At 41.9% G+C, this 24,697-nt stretch overlaps 1 protein-coding gene across 2 annotated transcripts in view; it reads left to right on the top strand.

Annotated features, from left to right (window-relative positions):
* RHOBTB3 (Rho related BTB domain containing 3) overlaps positions 1-24,697 on the top strand; it is a 102,671-nt gene that overhangs the window by 40,372 nt on the left and 37,602 nt on the right. For both annotated transcript variants that reach the window (XM_075271909.1, XM_075271917.1), the window contains exons 4-5: positions 11,433-11,625; positions 20,007-20,196. In XM_075271909.1, coding sequence (XP_075128010.1) covers positions 11,433-11,625; positions 20,007-20,196 — 383 coding nt within the window. The remainder of the gene's footprint in view (positions 1-11,432; positions 11,626-20,006; positions 20,197-24,697) is intronic.

Raw genomic sequence — 24,697 nt, forward strand, 5'->3', positions numbered from 1 at the left:
GACAAACAACCTTGTATGATTTGCATCAGAATTTCCTTGTCTATATCTGCAAATTCACAGTAAGCTGCAAGTTGTCTTAAGCGGACATGATATTCATCAATGGTTTCTGTTGCTGACTGTTTTGACTGTCTAAACTTGAACATTTCAAAAGCTGCATTTATGTATGGAGAGAAATGCTTAGTTAGTGCTGCTTTGCATAACTCATAGTCACTGTCCTCCCCTGTATTGGGCAGAGTTGTGAAGATATCATAGACTTGCTCCCCTGCATAGTGTAATAACATGGCTTTCTTTCTTGCATTGTCAGTAATGTTTATTGCTTGCAGGAATATCTCAAAGCGTTTCAGCCATTTATTCCAGCATGCTGCCAAGTTTGCTTGGGGCTGGTGCACATCAAATACAGCAAAGGAGGGTAAGCAGGCCATGGCTGGTGCTAGTAGTGCAGTCTTGTACACAGTTTTCTGTAGCAGGGAAATACCTTTAGCTAATGATTCTTAATCCTCGTCGCCAATTGTAGTGTTGTAGTGAGGATGCGGGTCTTCTGGAATAAGTCCACTATGAGATGGTTACTCTTGTAGATCAGAACACTTTATTCCATGCTTCCATCATGGCTCCCTGTCTAACAACTCCTCCCCCTAAGCTCAGCTCCTCCTCCATTACTACCTCACTGTTGCTAGGCAGACAAAGCAGAATAAGTAAGCAGAACAGAACATACAGAACATACTTATAACAACATCACAGTACACACAGGTCATTAATCAGATCTAAATATTTGTGAATATAGTGTCAGAGCCTGGACCCACCAAAAGATTCTTTGGCACACTGGTGGGCCTGTGTTACCCTGCAGGTGTGTACACTACTGGGACAGCTGGACTGGTGCATCTGATATCTGACACATAGCTGTGAGCAATGTTTTTTTTTAGAATTTAGAAGTTATTTACATAATGCTCATATCATACACTGCATATATCTAACATCTGGAGTCACTCCGTTGTATCCCAGATACCTTGGTTGTCACTGGCTCACAGGATCCCATCGTCAGTAATTACTTATGGTTATAAATAGAGATGAGAGAACAGTAAAATATTCGATATTCGTTTCAAACAGCCCCTCAATATTCGACTATTCGAACGAATATCGAACCCCATTATAGTCTATGGGGAAAAATGCTTCGTTTCAGGGGAAGCCACACTTCGACTCAGGAGGGTCACCAAGTCCACTATGACACCCCAGGAAATGATGCCAACACCCTGGAATGTAACTGGGACAGCAGGGGAAGTATGCCTGGGGGCATCTAACATGCCCAAGTACCTGTATTACGCCACTATCTCGTCGGGATCCCTGTCAGCTGTCAGGAGTCAGAGTCTAAGATCGGTCCACAGCAGTCTCCATTCTGGTCCGATCTCAGATGTAGCAGTGTTGAGCGCACAGCTCTGCTACACCAGAGATGTAGCAGAGTTGGCCATGCGCTGAGCTCTGCTACATCCAGAGATGCATCTCTAGTGTAGCACGGCTCAGCGCACACTCAGCTCTGCTACATCTCTGGATGTAGCAGAGCTCAGCGCATGGCCAACTCTGCTACATCTCTGGTGTAGCAGAGCTGTGCGCTCAACACTGCTACATCTGAGATCGGACCAGAATGGAGACTGCTGTGGACCGATCTTAGACTCCGCCTCCTCCGGCAGAACCAGCGTTGATTGGCCGAATTCTGTACTCTGTATGGCATTCGGCCAATCAATGCTGGTCAATGCATTCCTATGGGGAAAAAGTCAGCTCGCGCATATCGCAAGCTGACAGGGATCCCGACCAGATAGAGCCCCAAAGAGCTGTTTGAGTAACATTCCCACCTAAATAAAGGTAATCTCTAGCTAACCCTGCCAGTACATCCATCCCTGACACCTGAGGTCACCTGATTTCGGCAGCCAATGGGTTTTTAAAAATGTTTTCAATGCCTCCGTTGTCTTAGTTCCTGTCCCACCTCCCCTGTGCAGTTATTGGTGCAAAAAAAGCACCAGGGAAGGTGGGAGGGGATACAAATTTTTAGTGCATTTGCCTCGTGGTATTCGATTGTAATCAAGTACCTCGAACGGCCTAATATTCGATCGAATATCAATTCGATCGAACGCTGTTCACTCATCTCTAGTTAGAATGTGTATTGAAGCAGAAAGGTGATGGCTGAGTATTGATGGATGTCTAATATCTTAAAAGAGAATCCTTTATTTTAGATTAGCTACAAGTTGACTTTCTTGAGAGTAAATAGTAGGTGAACCCGTATCCAAGAACATGACCCATAGATTATATTACCAATCACCTTAGCACCTAGTACAACTTCACTTAAAGAATGAGGGCTAAGTGAAGTCTTTGTGGAGTATTGAGTTGCCATTAATTTTAAGGGTCTGTCTATGGTAAATCTGAAAAAAAAAAATATTTACAAAGTGATAAAGAATATTGTTTCCATTACAATGCATACCGTTCGAGTGTTGTAATGCATTTATCTGTAACTATGCAATAATATGCCACTACCAGTGACTTAACTATAGGTCCTACAGTACAGGAGATATTGGCAAAGCGTTCCTTAGGCTGAAGCTCCACATGACGTATATGCCGTAGCAAAAACTGCAGCGTTTTGCAGTCCCTGCAATGTGGATGGCAAAAATAAATCCACAGCAGAAATGCTGCAATTTCGAAAATGGTGCGTTTTTAGAGATTGCAGGATGTCAATTATACCTAAAGAAATGCCAGCGGTTTTCCTATAGGTATAATTGAAGCAATAAGAAAAACTATGCAGACTTCCTGTGAAAATTGCCACAGTGCTTTTTGCCTGTAGTGGTCCTCTGTCACAGTGTGGTCATAGTGGTCATAGTCATTGTAATGACGGCCGTAAATGACGGCCGTAAATGACAGCCGTCTTTTCCTATAGAACTCTATGTAAACGTTTTATGACGGCCGTAAAAGACACACAAATTACACACAAATGACGCCTGGCGTTACTCTGTGTGAATGGAGCCTTAGAGCTGTGTAGTGATGAGGAAGCCTACAATGCTGATGGCAGTAGTACTTTTCCCCAGCACACAACATGGTGCGATCTGTGATGTTTCCTGGCCATTTAAGATTGGGGATGCCCATGGAGGTACAGTTCTGGAATAAGTAGTCATGAGATAGAAGTAACTCACAGTAATAACTCACAGTACTTTCTTTATTGGAGGCAGTAAGGTGGCAAATTCATTAAGAGATTATTAAAGAACACTTTTAATAAGGGAGGAACATTCACTTAAGTTCTTCCTCAGAGTCAGCAGGACTTATACCATGCCATTTAGTTCGTTTGCTGTTCATGCCATTTAGTTCTGTTTGCTGTTGTGCTTTTTCTCCTCATAAGCTTAAAGTACCCAAACTATGGGGAGTACAGACCTCCCAACTTTTGAAACACGGAAAGAGAGACAAAATGTGTGGCATGCTGTGCCCACCCCGACACATTTAGCACCGCCCATTCTCATTCATTTTTTTTCCAGGTGCCTCCACACAGTATAATCCTTCTACAGTCACCCTTACATTATATGACCCCACATTATAATGTTCCCTTCTAACTGCCCCAAGTCCCTCTCCTGGTGCCCCAGTTTAAACTAGAGGGGGACATGAAACATGAAATTGGACAGTTGGAGGGGGCCATTAAACAGTGGGGGTATTTGGAGGGGGCAATAAATTAATGGCATCTGGAACGGGACATGAAACTGGGGGCAACTAGAGGCAAACAGATCCCCCTCCGGCTACTCCCACGGTTTAATGTTCTCCTCCAGTGACCCCCATTGTTCAATGTCCCCCTCTAGTTGTCCCCATTTTAATGTCCCTCTTAATCCCCCCCAGTTTAATTGTCACCTTCATCTGTCCCCAGTTTAACATCCTCCTTCATCTGCCCCCAGTTTCATGTCCCCCTATTCATTTGCCCCCAGTTTCATGTCCCCCTTAATCTGTCACTAGTTTCATGTTGCCCCTCAATTTTCAACCAAAGTTTCACATAAAAAACACTGATACTCATCACTCCTCGCTCCCCTGCTACTCTGTCTGCACTCTTAGTCACAGAGTGTTCTGAGAGCTGCAGGCATGATCTGAGTAATATCATCACATCGCTCCTTCAGATCCCGATGCTGGAGTGCACGGGAGCACATCAGTGAAACAGGAACTGTCTGTAGATAGTTCCTGCTTCATTCACTATTGTATTCAACTCATCTGGGTCTTCCGGACGCAGACAGCACCGCACCTCTAATGAGGCGATGGCCTCAGGTGGCGCTCCAGAGGGGGCAGCAAGTTTTTATTTTCTTTTTCCTCTAAACTATCGCAGGAGAGGAGCCGCTCTTAAAACAACCCGAGCGGCCCCTCTCCTGCGCTGGATTAGACCGCTGCGCAGGCATCTTACTGCCGGGGAAGGCGAAGAGTATCCAGGTAGTGGCCTATTTATCTAGCTCCCTGGGCCTTCTCACTGCTGACCCGCTTCCTATTCTACTATAGGATGCAGGGGCAGCTGTGAGCAGGCCCAGGCCAAGGCCATGATCCCACTGCCACTATTATTATACTCAGGGGTCTTTTCAGACCTCCGAGTATAATAATCGGAGCCCCAGGGAAGGTGAGGGAACATAATAAACAGTTTTACTCACCTCTCCGGGATCCAATGTTAATCCTAGCAGGCGTCAAAGATGTCTGTGTTGTAAACTTTACAGATTCAAGTCACAGCTGGAAGAAGTGGTCATGAGATGTAGCAGAGCTGTGTCAACTCTGCTATACCTGAGATCGGACTACAATGGAGAGTGCTGTGGACCGATCTTAGACTCCACCTTCTCCGGCAGAACCAGCGTTGATTGGCCAAATGCTGTACACTGTATGGCATTCGGCCAATCAACGCTGATCAATGCATTCCTATGGGAAAAAGTCAGCTCCCACATTATTAGTGGCGTAATACAGGGACTTGGGCATGTTAGATGCCCCCAGACATGCTTCCCCTGCTGTCCCAGTTGCATTCCAGAGGTGTTGTCATTATTTCCTGAGGTGTCATAGTGGACTTGGTGACTCTCCTGAGTCGAATAGTAGTTTCCCCTGAAACAAAGCTTTTTTCCCCATAGACTATAATTGGATTCGATATTCGTTCGAATAGTCGAACATTGAGGGGCCATTCGAAATGAATATCGAATATTTCACTGTTCGCTCATCTTTACCCATAATTTGATGTGACTTTGAATTTTAATTGCAGTATGCGGATATCATTTATAAAAGGCTAGGGCTACAGGGCAACTTTATCTGCAACTCCCGTTATGCTGCCAAAAATCGCAGTGTAGCTCTGCAACTCCTTTAATAAGTGAATGTAAGTGAATGATGCCACATTGGGACCCAAATATGTTGTGACAGCAACTTCTAGTTGCAAACAATCCAGTGTTACTACCTTTTCCCCAAATCGCCATAATACTACAGTGGATGTTGGGTATTTAAATATGGTGGATGCTCAGGAGCTAAGGAGCCATCATAGCCGCCAGCTCTCTGCTGTATTATACAGCAGAGACCCAGTGCTAATGTCCAAGATCAGTGCCCGCACTTATTGTAGGCATTAACCCCTCTCCCGGCGCCTCGATAATAGCAGACCGAAGTGCCATTTTTCCACTGGTGCAAGGGGTCCACCATTTTGACGAGGATCACCGCCACCCGGAACGAGCTCCTACCATGACAGCCGTTAATTTTTTGAAGGCTCCTAGGTCTGTCTCTCATTATCTTTTATTGCAGGCTGCTCTATGTAGCCTGCAATAGAAGTAATAATACTTTGCAATGCATTGCATTAATAATCAGACCCCCTGGGTTTGAAGACCCCTAGGGGGGTCTAATAAGTGCAAGCAAAAAATAAAATAAATAAAAAAATTAAAAATTCAAATCACCCCCCCCCCCCCTTTCCCTAGAACACATATAAAAGTGTTTCAACAAATTGAAGAAAAGTGATCAAAGTAATAGACATTCCCCAAAATGGTATAAGTAAAAATTATACCTGGCCCCACAAAAAAAAGACGCCCTATGCATCCCCCTACACAGAAGTATTTTTTATACTTATGTGTAGTATATACTTATAAGTTATGTGTGTCAGAATATGGCGACTTTTCGAAAATTTTTATTTTTTTTTTGCAAAGTTTTAGATTTTTGTTAAGGGGCTAAAATGTAAGTTAAACTATATAAATTTGGTATCCCTGGAATTGTACTGAAACATAGAATATAGGTGAACGCCGTAATACAATGAATGCCGTAAAAACTAAGCCGCACGAATGCACTTGTACTCTGATTTTTCCCCCTTCTGATTTCTTTTCCAGATTCCCAGTACATTGTATGGAATAATAAATAGTAGTGTCGTGAAGAACAATTTGTCCCGAAAACAATAAGCCCTTATATGGTCCTGAGAACGGAAAAATAAAAAAAAAAGTTATGGGGTTTGGGAGAAGGGGAGTCAAAAACGAAAATTAAACAATGTCACTAGCGGGAAGGGGTTAACAGTACTCTCAGGGTCCCAGATATAAGGACTTGCCACTCCTAAAATGGACAGTACAGAGTGTGGTGACATCTGAGCAACATGAGATAGATCCAGAAAGGCAATGGTGGGCTTCTCCTTCCCTGAGGTGAACACTCCCTTCAGTAAGGCTTGTAGACCAGCAGCTGACTATGCAGGGCCTAGCTCCCGCCCACAGCACAACATGATGCTTGTAGTGTATGGCTGACAGGCATTCATGTCCGCAGCTGCCAGGACTCCAGTGCATCCTGGCAATGAGTCAGTGCTGAGCTCAGGACTGTGGGGAAGGCACCGCTGCAGCCTGGGATGGCGCTCACAGCAAGCTGAACATTAACCCACAAGGGACCCGCCTCGCCCATACACTACTACAGCCTGCTGCAGACTGTTTCACCGAGGGATGTGACAAGCTGCAGCTGATCTACAGCAATGTAGGTGATCACTGCCAGATCTGTGTTTGGGGCTTACTTCTGCTTTATGGCATTCAGTCTGATGCAAAGGGGATTGTGCTGGGAGAATCTGCTGGTATTGGACTAGTGACACTGTGGTTATGTGGTGTACCCTGCACAGAGAGCAATAGGGGGATCACTTCTATCTTCTCCTAGATTTCAGTGGGAGTTTATGGAAAGGAAGTTCTAGTCACTTGTAATTCTGCTCTTTGCTATCTGCTAGCACTGTATGGTTTCTCCCCCTTATATTCTGCATACCATATTTAGTCACTTGATACATACATTGCACTTATAGTGTACATAGACACAATGTAATTGTACAAACCAGTCACTTCTATAGTGGAGGGGTTATTGGGCTCATCTGTGTAAGATCTTCATATTCACACTCTACAGATATCATAATCCAAAGATCAGAGTGTAAGAAATGACAACTACAGAGGCACAAAGTGGAATTAAACAATTTTCACATCATAGTTTAATATATTTACACATAAAAATACGTATTAATATACTTGTCATGTGATGGACACGCTGGTGCATGGCTTGTTACAAGACAGACGTCAGATTACTGAGCTGTCACACCTGTGTGTCCATCATATGACCATGGGCTGTCCATCACATGATCAAACAAGAAGGACAGTGAACCATCCATTATATATGCATTAGGCCACCTTCACACAGTATTTGGTCAGTATTTTGCATCAGTATTTTTCAATACAAGGATTGGGATCTCCATAGAAATGTGTAATGGAAGAATTTGCACCTTGTTTTGGCTTATAAATTCCAAACAAATATTGACCATATGTAAGTAGCCTTAGGCCTCATGCACACGGCCGACTGTGTAGGGGGCCAATCTGCACCCCATTGACCTGAATGGGGACGTGCAATTTTATTGTCACACAGCAGGATAAAACCTGCTCTATAATCATTGAAACAGAACAGAGCATCTGATTCCCCATCGGAATAGTCTTGGCTTGCCAACTGTCATATGTATGAGGCCTTAGACAAGGTTCACATCTGTGCAAAGGTTTCCATTCGGGGGGTCTGCTTGGGGACCCCCCAAACGGAAAGTTAATCCACATAAAAAAGCGGTTACCTTAGGAAACCCGCGTACCCCATAGTCTATAATAGGGTCCAAGTGGTGTCCAATCGGTTTCCGCTCGAAAATACTTGCAGTGGTTTTCTCTCTGCATTTTTCATGTGGAGAGGCTATACGGAGACGGGGCGCAGTTGTGAACCGAGCCTTAGTTATACACTGATCAGACATTACATTAAACAATAAGAAATAATTGTATGATTAATACACTAATATTATGTATGCCCTTTGCAACCAAAACAGTGCTAATCTTCCAAGGCATGAACCCCACAAAAGTGTGCAGTAATATGTGGCCCCAAGATGGTACCAGCAGATCCTGTAAAGTGAACCTGTCAGGGCTATTTGGGGCAATAAACCACTCAAGAATCCTTATGGAGCAGTGGCTTAGTCTCCCAAATTGTGCTCTAAAAATGCTGTCTGTGGCTGCTTACCTAGTGCCTGTACTCCCATTGCCTACTCATTGAAGCTGGAGTAGTAAACTTCAGCTTGGGTGCATGTTCCAGATTTTTGCTGATACAGTCCTATGAAAAAGTTTGGGCACCCCTATTAATCTTAATCATTTTTAGTTCTAAATATTTTGGTGTTTGCAGCAGCCATTTCAGTTTGATATATCTAATAACTGATGGACACAGTAATATTTCAGGATTGAAATGAGGTTTATTGTACTAACAGAAAATGCGCAATATGCATTAAACCAAAATTTGACCGGTGCAAAAGTATGGGCACCTCAACAGAAAAGTGACATTAATATTTAGTACATCCTCCTTTTGCAAAGATAACAGCCTCTAGTCGCTTCCTGTAGCTTTTAATCAGTTCCTGGATCCTGGATAAAGGTATTTTGGACAAACAATTCAAGTTCAGTTAAGTTAGATGGTCGCCGAGCATGGACAGCCCGCTTCAAATCATCCCACAGATGTTCAATGATATTCAGGTCTGGGGACTGGGATGGCCATTCCAGAACATTGTACTTGTTCCTCTGCATGAATGCCTGAGGATTTGGAGCGGTGTTTTGGATCATTGTCTTGCTGAAATATCCATCCCCGGAGTAACTTCAACTTCGTCACTGATTCTTGAACATTATTCTCAAGAATCTGCTGATACTGAGTGGAATCCATGCGACCCTCAACTTTAACAAGATTCCCGGTGCCGGCATTGGCCACACAGCCCCAAAGCATGATGGAACCTCCACCAAATTTTACAGTGGGTAGCAAGTGTTTTTCTTGGAATGCTGTTTCTTTTTGGACGCCATGCATAACGCCTTTTTTTACAACCAAACAACTCAATCTTTGTTTCCAAAATGAAGTTGGCTTCTCCAAATGTGCTTTTGCATACCTCAGGCAACTCTATTTGTGGCGTACGTGCAGAAACGGCTTCTTTCTCATCACTCTCCCTGACAGCTTCTCCTTGTGCAAAGTGTGCTGTATTGTTACCGATGCACAGTGACACCATCTGCAGCAAGATGATGTTGCAGGTCTTTGGAGGTGGTCTGTGGATTGTCCTTGACTGTTCTCACCATTCTTCTTCTCTGCCTTTATGATATTTTTCTTGGCCTGCCACTTCTGGGCTTAACAAGAACTGTCCCTGTGGTCTTCCATTTCCTTACTATGTTCCTCACAGTGGAAACTGACAGGTTAAATCTCTGAGACAACTTTTTGTATACTTCCCCTGAACAACTATGTTGAACAATCTTTGTTTTCAGATCATTTGAGAGCGGGCTGTCCATGTTCGGCGACCATCAAACTTACCTGAACTTGAATTGTTTTGTAGAAAGAAATGGTCCAAAATACCTTCATCCAGGATCCAGGAACTGATTAAAAGCTACAGGAAGCGACTAGAGGCTGTTATCTCTGCAAAAGGAGGATCTACTAAATATTAATGTCACTTTTCTGTTGAGGTGCCCATACTTTTGGTTTAATGCATATTGCGCATTTTCTGTTAGTACAATAAACCTCATTTCAATCCTGAAATATTACTGTGTCCATCAGTTATTAGATATATCAAACTGAAATGGCTGCTGCAAACACCAAAATATTTAGAACTAAAAATGATTAAGATTAATAGGGGTGCCCAAACTTTTTCATAGCACTGTAATAGCAGTGGTGGTCCCTCTACTTGTGGTGGCCATTTTAGTTTGTGCAAGACAAATCCCTATTGTTAAATACTGAACAATTTGGAGTATTCAGGTTGAATCCGATTCATGACAAACTGAGTCACTCCTCTCTAGTGGTCACCAGAGTACCAATTTAACTGTAGATGTCCTATCTCTATTCCTGTAATAAATTATCATAATTTTACAATGAGACTCCAAACTATTGTCAGTGGTCAAACCAAATTAGTGTATGGACTTATGATATTGGTTTACATGTGAGGTTCACACCTGTGTCTGGTCTCCGTTCAGGGATTCAGGTTTTTCTCTAGTCCCCAAGCAGACCCGAAGAACATAAACCCGAACGCAGGTGTAAACCACAGGTTTCATATGGCTATAGTATTAAGCCATATATACTCAGGCTTCATAATCAGTCACCAAGTACAAAATTCAAAAGCCTTTTATCATTTCATTTAGCTGTGCTCCTGATCTATTTGGTGTTTTCCTTCTTAAAATCCATCCGCTTGTTCAAAAGATATGGCCACTTTAAGGTTAAAGCTGTGATTCTCCAAGTGGGGGCTAACCTTTTGTTTTTCTTTACCCACAGGGAGAATCAGAGCTAGTTTCATATCGCCTTTCAGCGGCCATATTTTTTTAATGGGTGGGATGGATTCTGAAAAGAAAAAACAGGAGACAGCAAGAATGAAATGAAGTATGTTATTTAGTGTTGGCTACTTGGTGACAAATTCTCGCAACCACCAAACTACATCTTAAGGCTAAGGCCCCACGGGCCGTATCTGCAGCACTAAAGCGCTGTGAGAAGAAACGCTGCGGGAACGCATTGTGGTTCTTTCCGCAGCACTTTTAAGAGAAAGTTCACAGAGTTTTCCTCTGCGGACTTTCTCTTAACATTATATCTACGGGAAAGCCGCCAGCGTTTCCGTAGATCTAACTGACATGCTGCGATTTGCAAAGCCGCAACGGCTTTGCAAATTGCAGTGTGTCTGCGCTGCGATCTTTTCCGCAAAGTGGGGATGGGATTCGCATGAATCCCATCCACTTTGCCTGCACTGTACAACGCAGTGATCGCGGCGTTTCCGGTCCTGGGGCCCCGGCCTAAAGAGGCGTTGGGACAGCATTCTGTGAACATTTACTTCTGGGTCTATTCCATCTAATTACACAAAGCTTGGTTTTTATTTACAGAGTTTTTCAGAACTGAATGTTTGATCAACCAAAGTACTTAATATTTCAACTGAATGACTGTTGTATTTGTTTAAGGTCAGTTCAGATTGTGTCGCTGGACGATGGATTATATCCAGATGAAGGGAAAAAAGGCGTGGTCGCTTTCTATCTTAAACACATATCTAATCGCTTCCTTGTTGAGGACAACCACTCAGTTTTCAGGGTTTACAAAACCAGTGTTCGGTCAATGGAAAATGTGGATATTGTTGCCCATGAGTGTCCGGACTGGGTAAGTTCTGAAAATACACTAGATAATAAGTACTTAAAACAAGTCACCATGATTCCTATGACAATCAGAATTCCCTACTTTTACACTAAGGACTTCTGAAAGCAGCAAAGATCCTCTCATTCATTAAAATGCCAGCGCTAGAATTCCTCTGAAAGTAAATATGTAGCAAACGAGTCAGCTAATTAATTGTACAGTGTTAACAATTGTAGAATATAATTAGAAATAATTGTTTTATTTTGAAGTTGGCTCAACTATTTTTTCTGACTGCACCCATAATTGGTCCTGACCATGACTCTCTAAGGCTGAGTTCAGACAGGGTTTTTTGGTCATGATTTTGATGCGGAATTCGCGTCAAAATCCTGACCAAAAAAATGCCTTCCATTGAAATCAATGGGAGCCGGTCATTTCTTTTTTCCACGAGCGGTTTGTTCCCACTTGTGGAAAAATGAAGCGACATGCTCTTTCTTCAACCGTGGACGTCCGCCTGAAGACACTCCCTCCAGACTAGGCCCATTCATTTGGGCCTGATTTGGATCGGAGTGCTGCACAGCACAGACATCCAGTCACAGCTACCTGTTTTTTGGTCCAGAATCTGAGGCGGCCTCCGCATCAAATTCCGGACCAAAAAACCCCGTCTGACCTAAGCCTAAGACCCCACGGGACGTCCCACAGCCAAAAACTGCTGCGGGAAAAACTGCAGCGGCAACACATCGCGGTTCTTCTCGCAGCACTTTAAACAGGAAGTTCACAGAGATTTCCTCTGCGGACTTTGTTACAATTATATCTATGGGGGAACTGCCGGTGTTTCCATAGATATAATTGATATGCTGAGATTTCCAAAACCGTTCCAGGAAATAGCGGCATGTTCGCACCGCTGATTTACCACAAAATGGGCATGGGATTCGCAAGAATCCTATCCACTTTGCACTTACTGTAAAACTCTGCGATTTTTCCTGCGGCGTTACCGCTGTGGGTAAATCGCGGCATTTCCGTCCCCCCGGACTAACTCTGACTCTACAGCCTTGTTATTCAGCAGTGTTCAATATACTCCTCAAAAAGTGAGTGTGAAGCTGAGTAATATAGCGCACAGTACACTAGTTCTTCCAGGTGTCATTGTTGGCAATCATTTGTCAACATGCTATAGACCTATGTATATAACAGCCTGTAATCTGTAAATGATACAAATACTAATTGTTATATAATGGTGGTCTGGCAGTAAAAGCTACAGCTATATAGTACTTGCAGATTACTACGGGTAATAACTGTGTATTTTGGAGTTCATGAACTCTTGTTAAGCATAGCGTGGAAAATATACAACCCAAACTCTGACTGATGTTTGTCTTTGGCTTTATCAGATTATTGTTGTCACACAAGCTTCGTATGGTTGTCTGGAGACTCTCATTAGTTGTCCCATCCTTCCAGTCAGACAGGGAATAAATCCACTGTTTTTATTTTAGAAACCTTTTGCTTTTTCATTTGTCTTTAGCCAGTGTTGTCCGTGAACTGATAACCATAATGTATGGGTACATTGTCCTTGTCCTTCACTGGAATGTCCTGTAACATGCTGGGTAATTGAAATGCTCAGTTAGACTCATGCCTACTTCGCAAACCATGTTTTCTCATAAAAGTTTCATTGTATTTTTTTTTTTAAGTTCCTCGCCAACGCTTTATATCAAAACATGACCTGTAATGACAGAAAGAAAACTAAGCGCTTAGTCCATATTTGCAGAAAGGAAGCATTAATAATACTGGTGTTACAAATATAACTTCTTGAAGCACTGTTATCTATATTATGTCTGATTTTATTGTATACCATACTGTATTGTGTATTGCCATGTAGGCACAGTGTCTGGGCATGCAGTTATTTTATGGTGCCAGTGATCTTGTAAGAGAAGATCTGAGTTAAAAGGGGCCATTACTTGGTGCTCTGTACTGTCTGGTCACTGAACATTGAACCATGAGAAACATTGCAGCACAGCGATTGTAAGTGGAGTCGAGGTACATCCATATCACCCTGTGTGGTCAGTTTGAGGAGGCAAGGGAATATACGGTATATACAGGTGACCACACCAGGGAGTTACTACTCTGAGATAGGCATCTGTTATTAGCTTACTCCTGCCTGTAAAGGGGCAAGTGGCACCAAAAGTTAGACAAATCTTAATAGCAAAGTTATTGTCAAGTTGAATTGTGTACTACTAATCCAAGCTAATGTTAAAGTGCTTGTCATGTAGTAATTAGAGATGAGTGAACAGTGAAGTGTTCGAAGTTCGATTCGAGTAATCGCTCAATACTCGACTGTTCGATCGAACATCAAACCCCATTATAGTCTATGGGAAACAAATACTCGTTTAGGGGGAAACCACTATTCGACTCAGGAGGGTCACCAAGTCCACTATGACACCCCAGGAAATGATGCCAACTCCCTGGAATGCAACTAGGACAGCAGGGGAAGCATGTCTGGGGGCATCTAACATGCCCAAGTCACTGTATTACGATATGCTCGAGCTGACTTTTTCCCATAGGAATGCATTGACCAGCGTTGATTGGTCAAATGCCATACAGACTACAGCATTCAGCCAATCAACGCTGGTTCTGCCGGAGGCTCGTCTGTGAGGAGGCGGAGTCTAAGATCGGACCAGAATGGAGACTGCTGTGGACCGATCTTAGACTCCACCTCCTTCGGCAGAAACAGCGTTGATTGACCGAATGCTATACTCTATATGGCATTCGGCCAATCAACGCTGGTGAATGCATTCCTATGCCGAGATATAGCAGCGCTGGCTGTGAGCTCAGCTCGATTATTCCGGAGATGCAGCCATTCTGAATGGTAGTCGTAGAGTTTAACCCATCCTAGTTGGCTCAGTTTTTCTGAGGCTGATGATTTCGAGTGCCCATGATGATCATACAGGGATAAAGCTCAGTTAAGCAGACACAGGGTACTTTGCAACTTTTACTTGATTTAGAACACAGATGAACTGCATCCAAGTATGATGGTACACTTCTTGCAAAGTATACCACTGTGAGTTGGCAGTCTGCACACTCCTTACTAAGACTGTCTTTTTTTATTTTTTTAATGTAGACTGTGAGCCCCATATAGGGATCACAATGTACTTTTTTTTTCCTATCAGTATGTCTTTGTAGAATGAGAAGAAATCCATGCAAACACGGGGAGAACATACAAACTCCTTGTAGATGTTGTTCCTGGCGGGATCTGAACCCAGGATTCCAGTGCTGCAAGGCTGTGCTAACCACTGAGCCTTCGTGTTGCCCCCTTGTCATTATTTTTCTGTGTGACACTCTCTCACAAAAGAGCCACTAGAGGTACCCACTGCAGGGGGCTCAGCCTGTCCTGTGGCCAGGCAAGGTTGTTGCTCTGGGTTCATATAGCAGTTGTCCTCAGATTCTAAGCTGGCACACACTCCTCAGGTCCACTTAATGGAGCCAGTGAAATGTATGCAAAATGGGTGACATTGTAAAGGTATCCATTTGCTCAGCATTCAGTGGTCAATAGTATGGCCTTTCTTTTTTTTTCTTTTTTTTTTTTTTTTTTTCCATTTTTTGACACAGAGTAGTCTCCTTGTTTTTGTGTTAATTAAAAAAAAAACCCAAAAACAAACTAGTTTCCCTTCCATTGGCCTCCATGTTTTGTGGATCCATTAAAGAGCCCTCCTACTTTGGAACTACTTCTACTACTCCGCCGATTTCCTCTCCTTTTTCCCATCTATGTCCCCCTGACTTTGCTTTTCTATTTGACTTCTTCTTTTTCTTATTGGTTCAGTTGATTGCTCATCTGTTATTTTCATAATTGTATTGTGTTGCCTCCCTTTCTTCCCCCTCCCACTGCCCTTGTTGCCCTTATGCCAATATCCCTCACTCACTTCTTGCTCCAGGTTTTGCCCCTCTCCTACCCCCCTCCCCATCCCCCCTTCTCCCTCTGTTGGTGTATCCCCACTTATGTGTTAATCAAAAATGTCAATAAAACTTTTAATGACAAAAGAGTCCCCCTAAATGGATGTGAAACAGTGATCTAAATGAGCCACAGCCGTTACATTTGTGTAACCTCCAAGAGGTTCTGCATCTGTGCAAGAAGAACCCCACAGGTTTTTTGTTGTTGCAGAAAAGGTATCTACAACATTCTGATGGGGCGTACAATCACTTACATATGTACTTAATAGGGTTTCGTGTCAGTGTAATGAGTTGGCATTCTGTAAGGAAAGGATTACATGTACGTGGTAACATCTGATATAGTGTTAAGCTTTTCTCAACTGATATAGCATTAGTAGAGGAACATGAGAACCTTGCGGGGGGGGGGGGGAGGGATGTGATGTCTAGTAACTTAATGGACGTATTTATTATGTAAAGTGCATCTCCAGTTCTCTGCAGTTTGCTGCTGCTTTCTAACATCCTGCTGGTACGTTAACCGTTTACTGATGCTCTATTGGTTATTATTGAAAAAAGAGTGCCCATGAACTGGAATTAGACTAAATTTTCTCCACCTAGGACTATACTGTTCTCTGTCCTATTCCTGAATTTAAATACTATGGCCAAGGCAGTATAAGTGTCCTCCCCTTATCCCCAAGCTGCTCACTTACTGTAATGTTTCAGCAGTGGGTCAGAAGGGGCACTATGCTGTGACCATGATTTTGTCCCATAAACCATCATCAGGACCCAGCAGAGCTTCTCACCTATTGTCCAATGCTGACTGTCTAATGTTACATCACTGATTCTATCACTTTTATAAAATTACTTTTATTCCATCAAAGAATTTTTCAGTCAAGGAGGTGAAGAATTAGCATATAAAGTCAAGCTCCTCACGTCCCATCCTGCGCAGTGTAAGGAAAGCTTTAGTCTGAAGCCAGGTTCACATCCCCAGTTTCAGATTTTCAGATTAGCACTGTGCAGCATTGGACAGAACGGTGATCATTTGAGATGACAGGTTCCCTTTAAGTAGATGTTGCCTTCACCACCTGGGTGTGTATAGGGGCTTATGTTTGCCTGCTAAGAATTCTGATAAAAAGAAAATCTGCTGTAACACGACCTTTTAAAAATGAGGTCCTTTCCCAAAACGAAGAGGAACCATCTGCAGACAGCTGTTTCAAGGTTATTGCCTCTTGGCAATGCAAAGCAAGGAGAAAACAATGAAAAATAATGGTGCATGAAGCTAATTCTAGCAATTGAGGAATACTACCTTCTTTATATTTTTTTTATGATAAACGTGGAACTCCAGCTCAAACCGAACAGTGATCCTGGTTTCTCATGTGCAGCGACTGCAAAGTCTTTCTGTTTAATGTTCAGCTGTTTTTGTACCCAAGACTTCTTAGCCCCCCCCCCTCCCCCTCCAGGATACATTGCTAAACCATAAATTTGATAAACTGCTGTTTGGAAGGGCTGTAGTGAAGGTAGTGTCTGCAGAAAGGGATCAAGTTCTGATCTTCTAGCTATAAAGAGGACCTGTCACCAACTACAAAATGGTATATTACATACGTCATTTGATTTAATCATTTTTAATCTTATATTGATAAAGATATTGCCCTGTTAGATATACAGTACAGACCAAAAGTTTGGACACACCTTCTCATTCAAATAGTTTTCTGTATTTTCATGACCATGAAAATTGTAGATTCACACTGAAGGCATCAAAACTATGAATTAACACATGTGGAATTATATACTTAACAAAAAAGTGTGAAACAACTGAAAATATGTCTTATATTCTAGGTTCTTCATAGTAGCCACCTTTTTCTTTGATTACTGCTTTGCACACTCTTGGCATTCTCTTGATGAGCTTCAAGAGGTAGTCACCGGAAATGGTTTTCGCTTCACAGGTGTGCCCTGTCAGGTTTAATAAGTGGGATTTCTTGCCTTATAAATGGGGTTGGGACCATCAGTTGTGTTGTACAGAAGTCAGGTGGATACACCGCTGATAGTCCTACTGAATAGACTGTTAGAATTTGTATTATGGCAAGAAAAAAGCAGCTAATTAAAGAAAAACATGTGGCCATCTTTACTTTAAGAAATGAAGGTCAATCATTCCAAAAAATTGGGAAAACTTTGAAAGTGTTCCCAAGTGCAGTTGCAAAAACCATTAAGCGCTACAAAGAAACTGGCTGACATAAGGACTGCCCCAGGAGAGGAAGACCAAGAGTCACCTCTGCTGCGGAGGATAGGTTCATCCGAGTCACCAGCCTCAGAAATCGCAGGTTAACAGCAGCTCAGATTAGAGACCAGGTCAATGCCACAGAGTTCTAGCAGCAGACACATCTCTACAACAACTGTTAAGAGGAGACTTTGTGCAACAGGCCTTCATGGTAAAATAGCTGCTAGAAAACCACTGCTAAGGACAGGCAACAAGTAGAAGAGACTTGTTTGGGCTAAAGAACACAAGGAATGGACATTAGACCAGTGGAAATCTGTGCTTTGGTCTGACGAGTCCAAATTTGAGATCTTTGGTTCCAACCACCGTGTCTTTGAGCAACGCAGAAAAAATGAACGGATGGACTCTACATGCCTGGTTCCCACCGTGAAGCATGGAGGAGGAGGTGTGATGGTGTGGGGGTGCTTTGCTGGTAACACTGTTGGGGATTGATTTGAAATTGAAGGCATACTGAACCAGCATGGCTACCACAGCATCTTGCAGCAGCATGTTATTCCATCCGGTTTGCGTTTAGTTGGACCATCATTTATTTTTCAACAGGACAATGACCCCAAACACACCTCCAGGCTGTGTAAGGGCTATTTGACCAAGAAGGAGAGTGATGGGTTGCTATGCAAGATGACCTGGTCTCCACAGTCAGCAGAACTGAACCCAATTGAGATGGTTTGGGGTGAGCTGGATCGCAGAGTGAAGGCAAAAGGGCCAACAAGTGCTAAGCATCTTTGGGAACTTTTTCAAGACTGGTGGAAAACCATTTCCGGTGACTACCTCTTGAAGCTCATCAAGAGAATGCCAAGAGTGTGCAAAGCAAGAATCAAAGCAAAAGGTGGCTACTTTGAAGAACCTAGAATATAAGACATATTTTCAGTTGTTTCACACTTTTTTGTTAAGTATATAATTCCACATGTGTTAATTCATAGTTTTGATGCCTTCAGTGTGAATCTACAATTTTCACAGTCATGAAAATACAGAAAACTCTTTGAATGAGAAGGTGTGTCCAAACTTTTGGTTTGTACTATAGTCATAGCTATAGTTATTTGTATGTAAATTATCTGTCTACATCAACTGGGCGGCAACCTTTATTTTTGTCAGGAAAATATAAGGTTATGGCCCACTTGGTGATTAAGAGAAAATTCATATGTTATACACCGAGGGCTGTATCTTTTCAATGGGTGGACCAACCTTTAATGCAGTGCTGACAGAGGACATCCAGTACTGACCACCGTCTTTGTCCCTTTTGCGCATTAATCTCTTCAGATTCTTTGAGGGTCCATTACTCTTCATTTTCTAGATAGTGCCTACCCACTGTAGAACCCCGAATTAGAACTTTGCCATTCCATTGGAGTCTCAGGCCACAGACTATGTGGCTGAATAAGCTGCATCATCTGCATCAAGAGTGAGCAGGATGCTTATAATTTCAGCATCCTGCTGCGATCTCTGCCTTCCATTGATAAAAATGGGAGGCAGGCAGAGTTTGGGTGGAATCTGCCCTGATTCAAGGGTGGAATCCACCCCCAAATTAGAGTCAAGTTCCTATGCGTGAATGAGCCCTAATACTTTTAATAATATTAAGTACTGTAGATGATGGAATATTAAAAGTCTTTCCAAATATTACGTTGATACAAGTTTTGGAATGGAATGTCTAACTTTCAACTTCTATTATGTTTTCTATATTCTATTGTATGGTTATGAAAAAATAAAATATGGTTATATGAGATTTCCAAATCATTGTCGTTTTGTTTTCTTAAAGGGGTTTTCTGGGCAAAAAATGTTTTTTGTTTTGTTTTGTTTTTTAAATATCTATTAGTGCTACTAATGGGTTAATAAATGCACCCATATACCTTTTAGCAGTGTTTCGAGTGATTTCTGGGTGTCTCTGGGAGCTCCTGGTATCCCCTGCATTTGTTTAGTGTTTTAGATTCCTGCTTCTATGTTTTAAATTCCATACAGTTTTAACATGGAACTGGCACGTATACACATTTGTGTGAATGTAGCCTAAGATGAACCAAATGTATAAACTAACATTAGCCACTGTGATAAATCTGGTCAGCCTGGTCCATCTTTTCCCTGAATAAATATTAGTCTAATAAATCAAGCACATCAATAACCCAACATTTTTGGATTGACAACATTGTAGAGTAAACTTTTTGTTAGGGCCACAGGATAATAGAGACAGATAGCATTCTAATAAGATAGAGATAAACACTATTTCCTTGCTGTTTTCTAGGATACATTTGCCAGTGATTTGCAGAGCTCTCTGGCCACTGTCGCAGAAGGAGATATCATTGTGTTAAAGTTTGCAATTGAGAACAAACCTTCATTTCTGGATATAAAGAACAATTTCGCCCCACTGTTAAGACAAATATTCATCCACCACCAGTCTGTACCAGTAATTGTTTTAGCAATTGGTTCAAGAGGTAAGTATATAGATGTGTCCTGTAAGTATTACTATTGCGATATCATACGGAAATTGTTTATGATAGAGCTTGCAGATCCATACAAAAAGCGTTACTGCCATGAGGCTTGTGTCTCCAGGGGTAGCCTCTAATGCTGTCCACTCTCAAGATATTATGTGTAATAATGGAATAAGATGACGTAAAGGTTGACCTCTCTTCTCAGATTTTTCTTCTGTAGTGGAACTATCAGTCTTTCTCTCAGTTACGGATATTATTCAGTGGGCTTCCGAGGAACAGGGTCTTGCCAACTCTTCACTTAGTTCCCTCCACCTGCGGCATATGCATCATGCCCACCCTTTACCCAGCTACTCCCCATGTTATCAAGAAATGGCTACACTAAGGCATATATTTTTGGAAGAAAGCATGCACGTGTAACTTTCATGAAATGTTTAATCAACTGTTGCAGTTTATAAATATCAATTAAATGGGTTAAATTTTTTTTTACCCAAGTGCAGACCATGCTTAAAAATAATAAATGAAGCTATATTTGCCAGTCCTCTAGGCTCCCGCTTCCAGCAATGAGTTACAGTTCTCCATGTAAGGATTTCTTTACATGGCTGCAGCAGAGAGGTGTTCATACAGTATACAGATATCCCCGTTGCAGCCAATCACTAGTCTAAGCAGTATACAGCAAGAGAGTGCTAAAGACAAGGATTGGCTGCAGTCGTGGTGTGTATATGGCACCCCAAATCTGTGGCCATGTAAACAAATCCCAACATGGGTGGACTGGAGCTCATTGCTGAAAGCTGCAACTGGGAGGATGGGTAAATATAAGGTGTTACAGCTATTTTATTTTCAAGTTTTGCCTGCTCCAGGAAGTGAAAGATAAATTGCATACATATTGAGCAATAGTAACTAATAAAATTGACACATTGTTATCACACAACAGTTAAACAAGATTATGTGCATGTAATTGTGTGCAGCTTCAGCCTAACAAGGTCAGCATGAAACTGAAAATCTAGACTAGATGATAATGATATGTCCACAGCACACCTGCAGCATCAGTAACAACTACAACAGTATTCTGTCCTCCCAAAAATCTGCAACAAAAAAAGCTCTAAGGCCTCAGCCTTAGAGTGTACCAGAAAAAAAACAGTTCTTTAAGTATTTCTACCATTTACTAGAACGGGAAATTGAACCTCAGGTTCCCTCTCATTGCAGTGAGGAAAGGTTTCCATGGAGTGGTAGTGGAGGTTACAGAGGATACTCAAATATAACACTTGGCCCAAAATCAATTATATAAATCTAGTTTTGTTCCAACTTTTTAAATAATTCACAATGTAAATAATACGTTGTCATTGTTTTAAGTACTGAATACTACAGTGTTGGCCAAAAGTATTAGCACCCCTGCAATTCTGTTAGATAATACTCGTTTTCATCCAGAAAATGATTGCAATCACAAATTCTTCGGTATTATTATCTTCATTTAATTTGTCTTCAATGGAAAACCACAAAAAGAATTGTCAAAAAGCCAAATTGGATATAATTCCACAGCAAACATAAAAAGGGGGTGGACAAAAGTATTGGCACTGTTTGAAAAATCATGTGATGCTTCTCTAATTTGTGTAATTAACAGCACCTGTTACTTATCTGAGGCACCTAACAGGTGGTGGCAATAACTAAATTACACTTGCAGCCAGTTGAAATGGATTAAAGTTGACTCAACCTCTGTCCTGTGTCCTTGTGTGTACCACATTGAGCATGGAGAAAAGAAAGAAGACCAAAGAACTGTCTGAGGACTTGAGAAGCAAAATCGTGAGGAAGCATGAGCAATCTCAAGGCTACAAGTCCATCTCCAAAGACCTGAATGTTCCTGTGTCTACCGTGCGCAGTGTCATCAAGAAGTTGATGGCCCATGGCACTGTGGCTAACCTCCCTAGATGTGGATGGAAAAGAAAAATTGACAGATTTCAACGCAAGATTGTGCGGATGGTGGATAAAGGACCTTGATTAACATCCAAACAAGTTCAAGCTGCCCTGCAGTCCGAGGGTACAACAGTGTCAACCTGTACTATCCGTCGGCGTCTGAATGAAAAGGGACTGTATGGTAGGATACCCAGGAAGACCCCACTTCTTACCCAGAGACATAAAAAAGCTGGGCTGGAGTCTGCCAAAAGTTACCTGAGAAAGCCAAAAACGTTTTGGAAGAATGTTCTCTGGTCAGATGAGACAAAAGTAGAGCTTTTTGGGAAAAGGCATCAACATAGAGTTTACAGGAAAAAAAAAGAGGCCTTCAAAGAAAAGAACACGGTCCCTACAGTCAAACATGGCGGAGGTTCCCTGATGTTTTGGGGTTGCTTTGCTGCCTCTGGCACTGGACTGCTTGACCGTGTGCATGGCATTATGAAGTCTGAAGACTACCAACAAATTTTGCAGCATAATGTAGGGCCCAGTGTGAGAAAGCTGGGTCTCCCTCAGAGGTCATGGATCTTCCAGCAGGACAATGACCCAAAACACACTTCAAAAAGCACTAGAAAATGGTTTGAGAGAAAGCACTGGAGACTTCTAAAGTGGCCAGCAATGAGTCCAGACCTGAATCCCATAGAACACCTGTGGAGAGATCTCTTGATGGCAGTTTGGAGAAGGCCCCCTTCACATCTCAGGGACCTGGAGCAGTTTGCCAAAGAAGAATGGTCTAAAATTCCAGCAGAGCATTGTAAGAAACTCATTGATGGTTACCGGAAGCGGTTGTTCGCAGTTATTTTGTCTAAAGGTTGTGCTACAAAGTATTAGGCTGAGAGTGCCAATACTTTTGTCCGGCCTATTTTTGAAGTTTTGTGTTAAATGATCAATGATTTGACTTTTTTTTTTCATTCTCTTGTTTTTTCAGTGCAAGCAAAATAAATCAAGATATTAATACCAAAGAGTTTGTGCTTGCAATAATTTTCTGGAAGAAACTGAGTATTATCTGACAGAATTCCAGGGGTGCCAATACTTTTGGCCAACACTGTAAATGGTCTAAAAAATAAAACTTGGAATGTTAGATTTGCAGTTTTTTGTAATCCTCTCCAAAAAATTATAAAAATTGATCATTATGCAATATACCACAAATAAAAATGTAAACTTTTCTAAAAAGAAAAAAAAAGAAAATACCATTATATTGTTACCTACTGTTATGAATGTCTGTTGCTCTCATCCTTCATAGTAGGAGAGCAATGGACATTAAAAGAGGTTTTCCGGTCAGCAAATCTTTTATTTATTTATTTTAAAGAAAGGTCTGTTAGTGCTAGTAATGGGTTAATAAGTACACCCATATACCTTTAACAGTGTTTGGAGTGATTCCTGGGTGTCTCTGGTTGGTGCTGGCGTCCTCTGCATTGGTTTACTTGGTGTTAGCTTCCTACCATTCAGCTTCCTGTGTAATGTCTACACTAGTTCCCTCTCACTCAGCGCCCCTCTTCTCTCACTCCGTTACACTCCCCCTCCCTGTCTCACTAGTCTAGCAATCCTGCCCATTGCTAGCCCCTCCCACCTTTCTCCATATCCCTAGTTTAGCAATCTCGCCCATTACTAGCCCCTCCCACCCTCAACCATCTCCCCAACATAGTGATCCTGCCCATTACTAGCCTCTCCCATTCTCCCCCATCTCATTAGCTAACTTATTCCACCCACTACTACACAGGAAGGCTTGATAAGTATCGATGGGGATGAGGATGGGGGTGGGAGAAGAATAATGGTGACGTTCCATTTTGGATCAGTAGAAAATGTCCCTGGGGCAGTCACATGACCGCTACAGGGATATGAAATAAAAAAAAAAAAAAAAAAATAAATAAATAAAATATATATATATATATATATATATATATATATATATATATATATATATATATATATTGAATTCAAATAAATTAGAAGTTAGGCAGGGGTAGGGGATTTAGTTTAGGGGTTAATTCTTAGTTTATCCTGGCCAGCCCCTTTAACGGTAATAGGGTGACAGATGAAAAGGGACCCCATTCCATCTATGTCCCATTGACTGTGATGTAAAAAAATATAAAAGAAGTTTACCCTTAGCCCTTAAGGCCCAATATAGAACAATCCTTAAGGGGTTATTTATTAGAATCGCATATTTCATTCTTATCGTCTACTTTCATACAGTGACATTCCTATGTACCTAGTATATATCACCAGAAGTATCAAAAAAACATCTCAGGATTCGGGTAAATTTCAGGGATCTCCGTGTAAAACACATAGTGTTTGTAAAGTTATACATATTGTTTGGCATGATCTCTTATCATGTAGTTATAGAGGGCATAAATACCTGAAGGTCTCTGGGCCAAAGTGTATGTGAAGTTAATATTTACTGAGCCTCATATCTAACTTGCAGTTTTCTCAGCTGTAAATCATATCAGCTGACAAGAATATAGACGCGGTACTACACACTTCTTCTGGTTGGGAAATTCATAGAGAAATCAGGAACAGACAAAACATATTTTTTTTCCTTTTAAAGGGCTTTTCCTATTAA

The sequence above is a fragment of the Leptodactylus fuscus genome, chromosome 1 (assembly GCF_031893055.1).
Source record: "Leptodactylus fuscus isolate aLepFus1 chromosome 1, aLepFus1.hap2, whole genome shotgun sequence".
Taxonomy (NCBI): Eukaryota; Metazoa; Chordata; class Amphibia; order Anura; family Leptodactylidae; genus Leptodactylus; species Leptodactylus fuscus.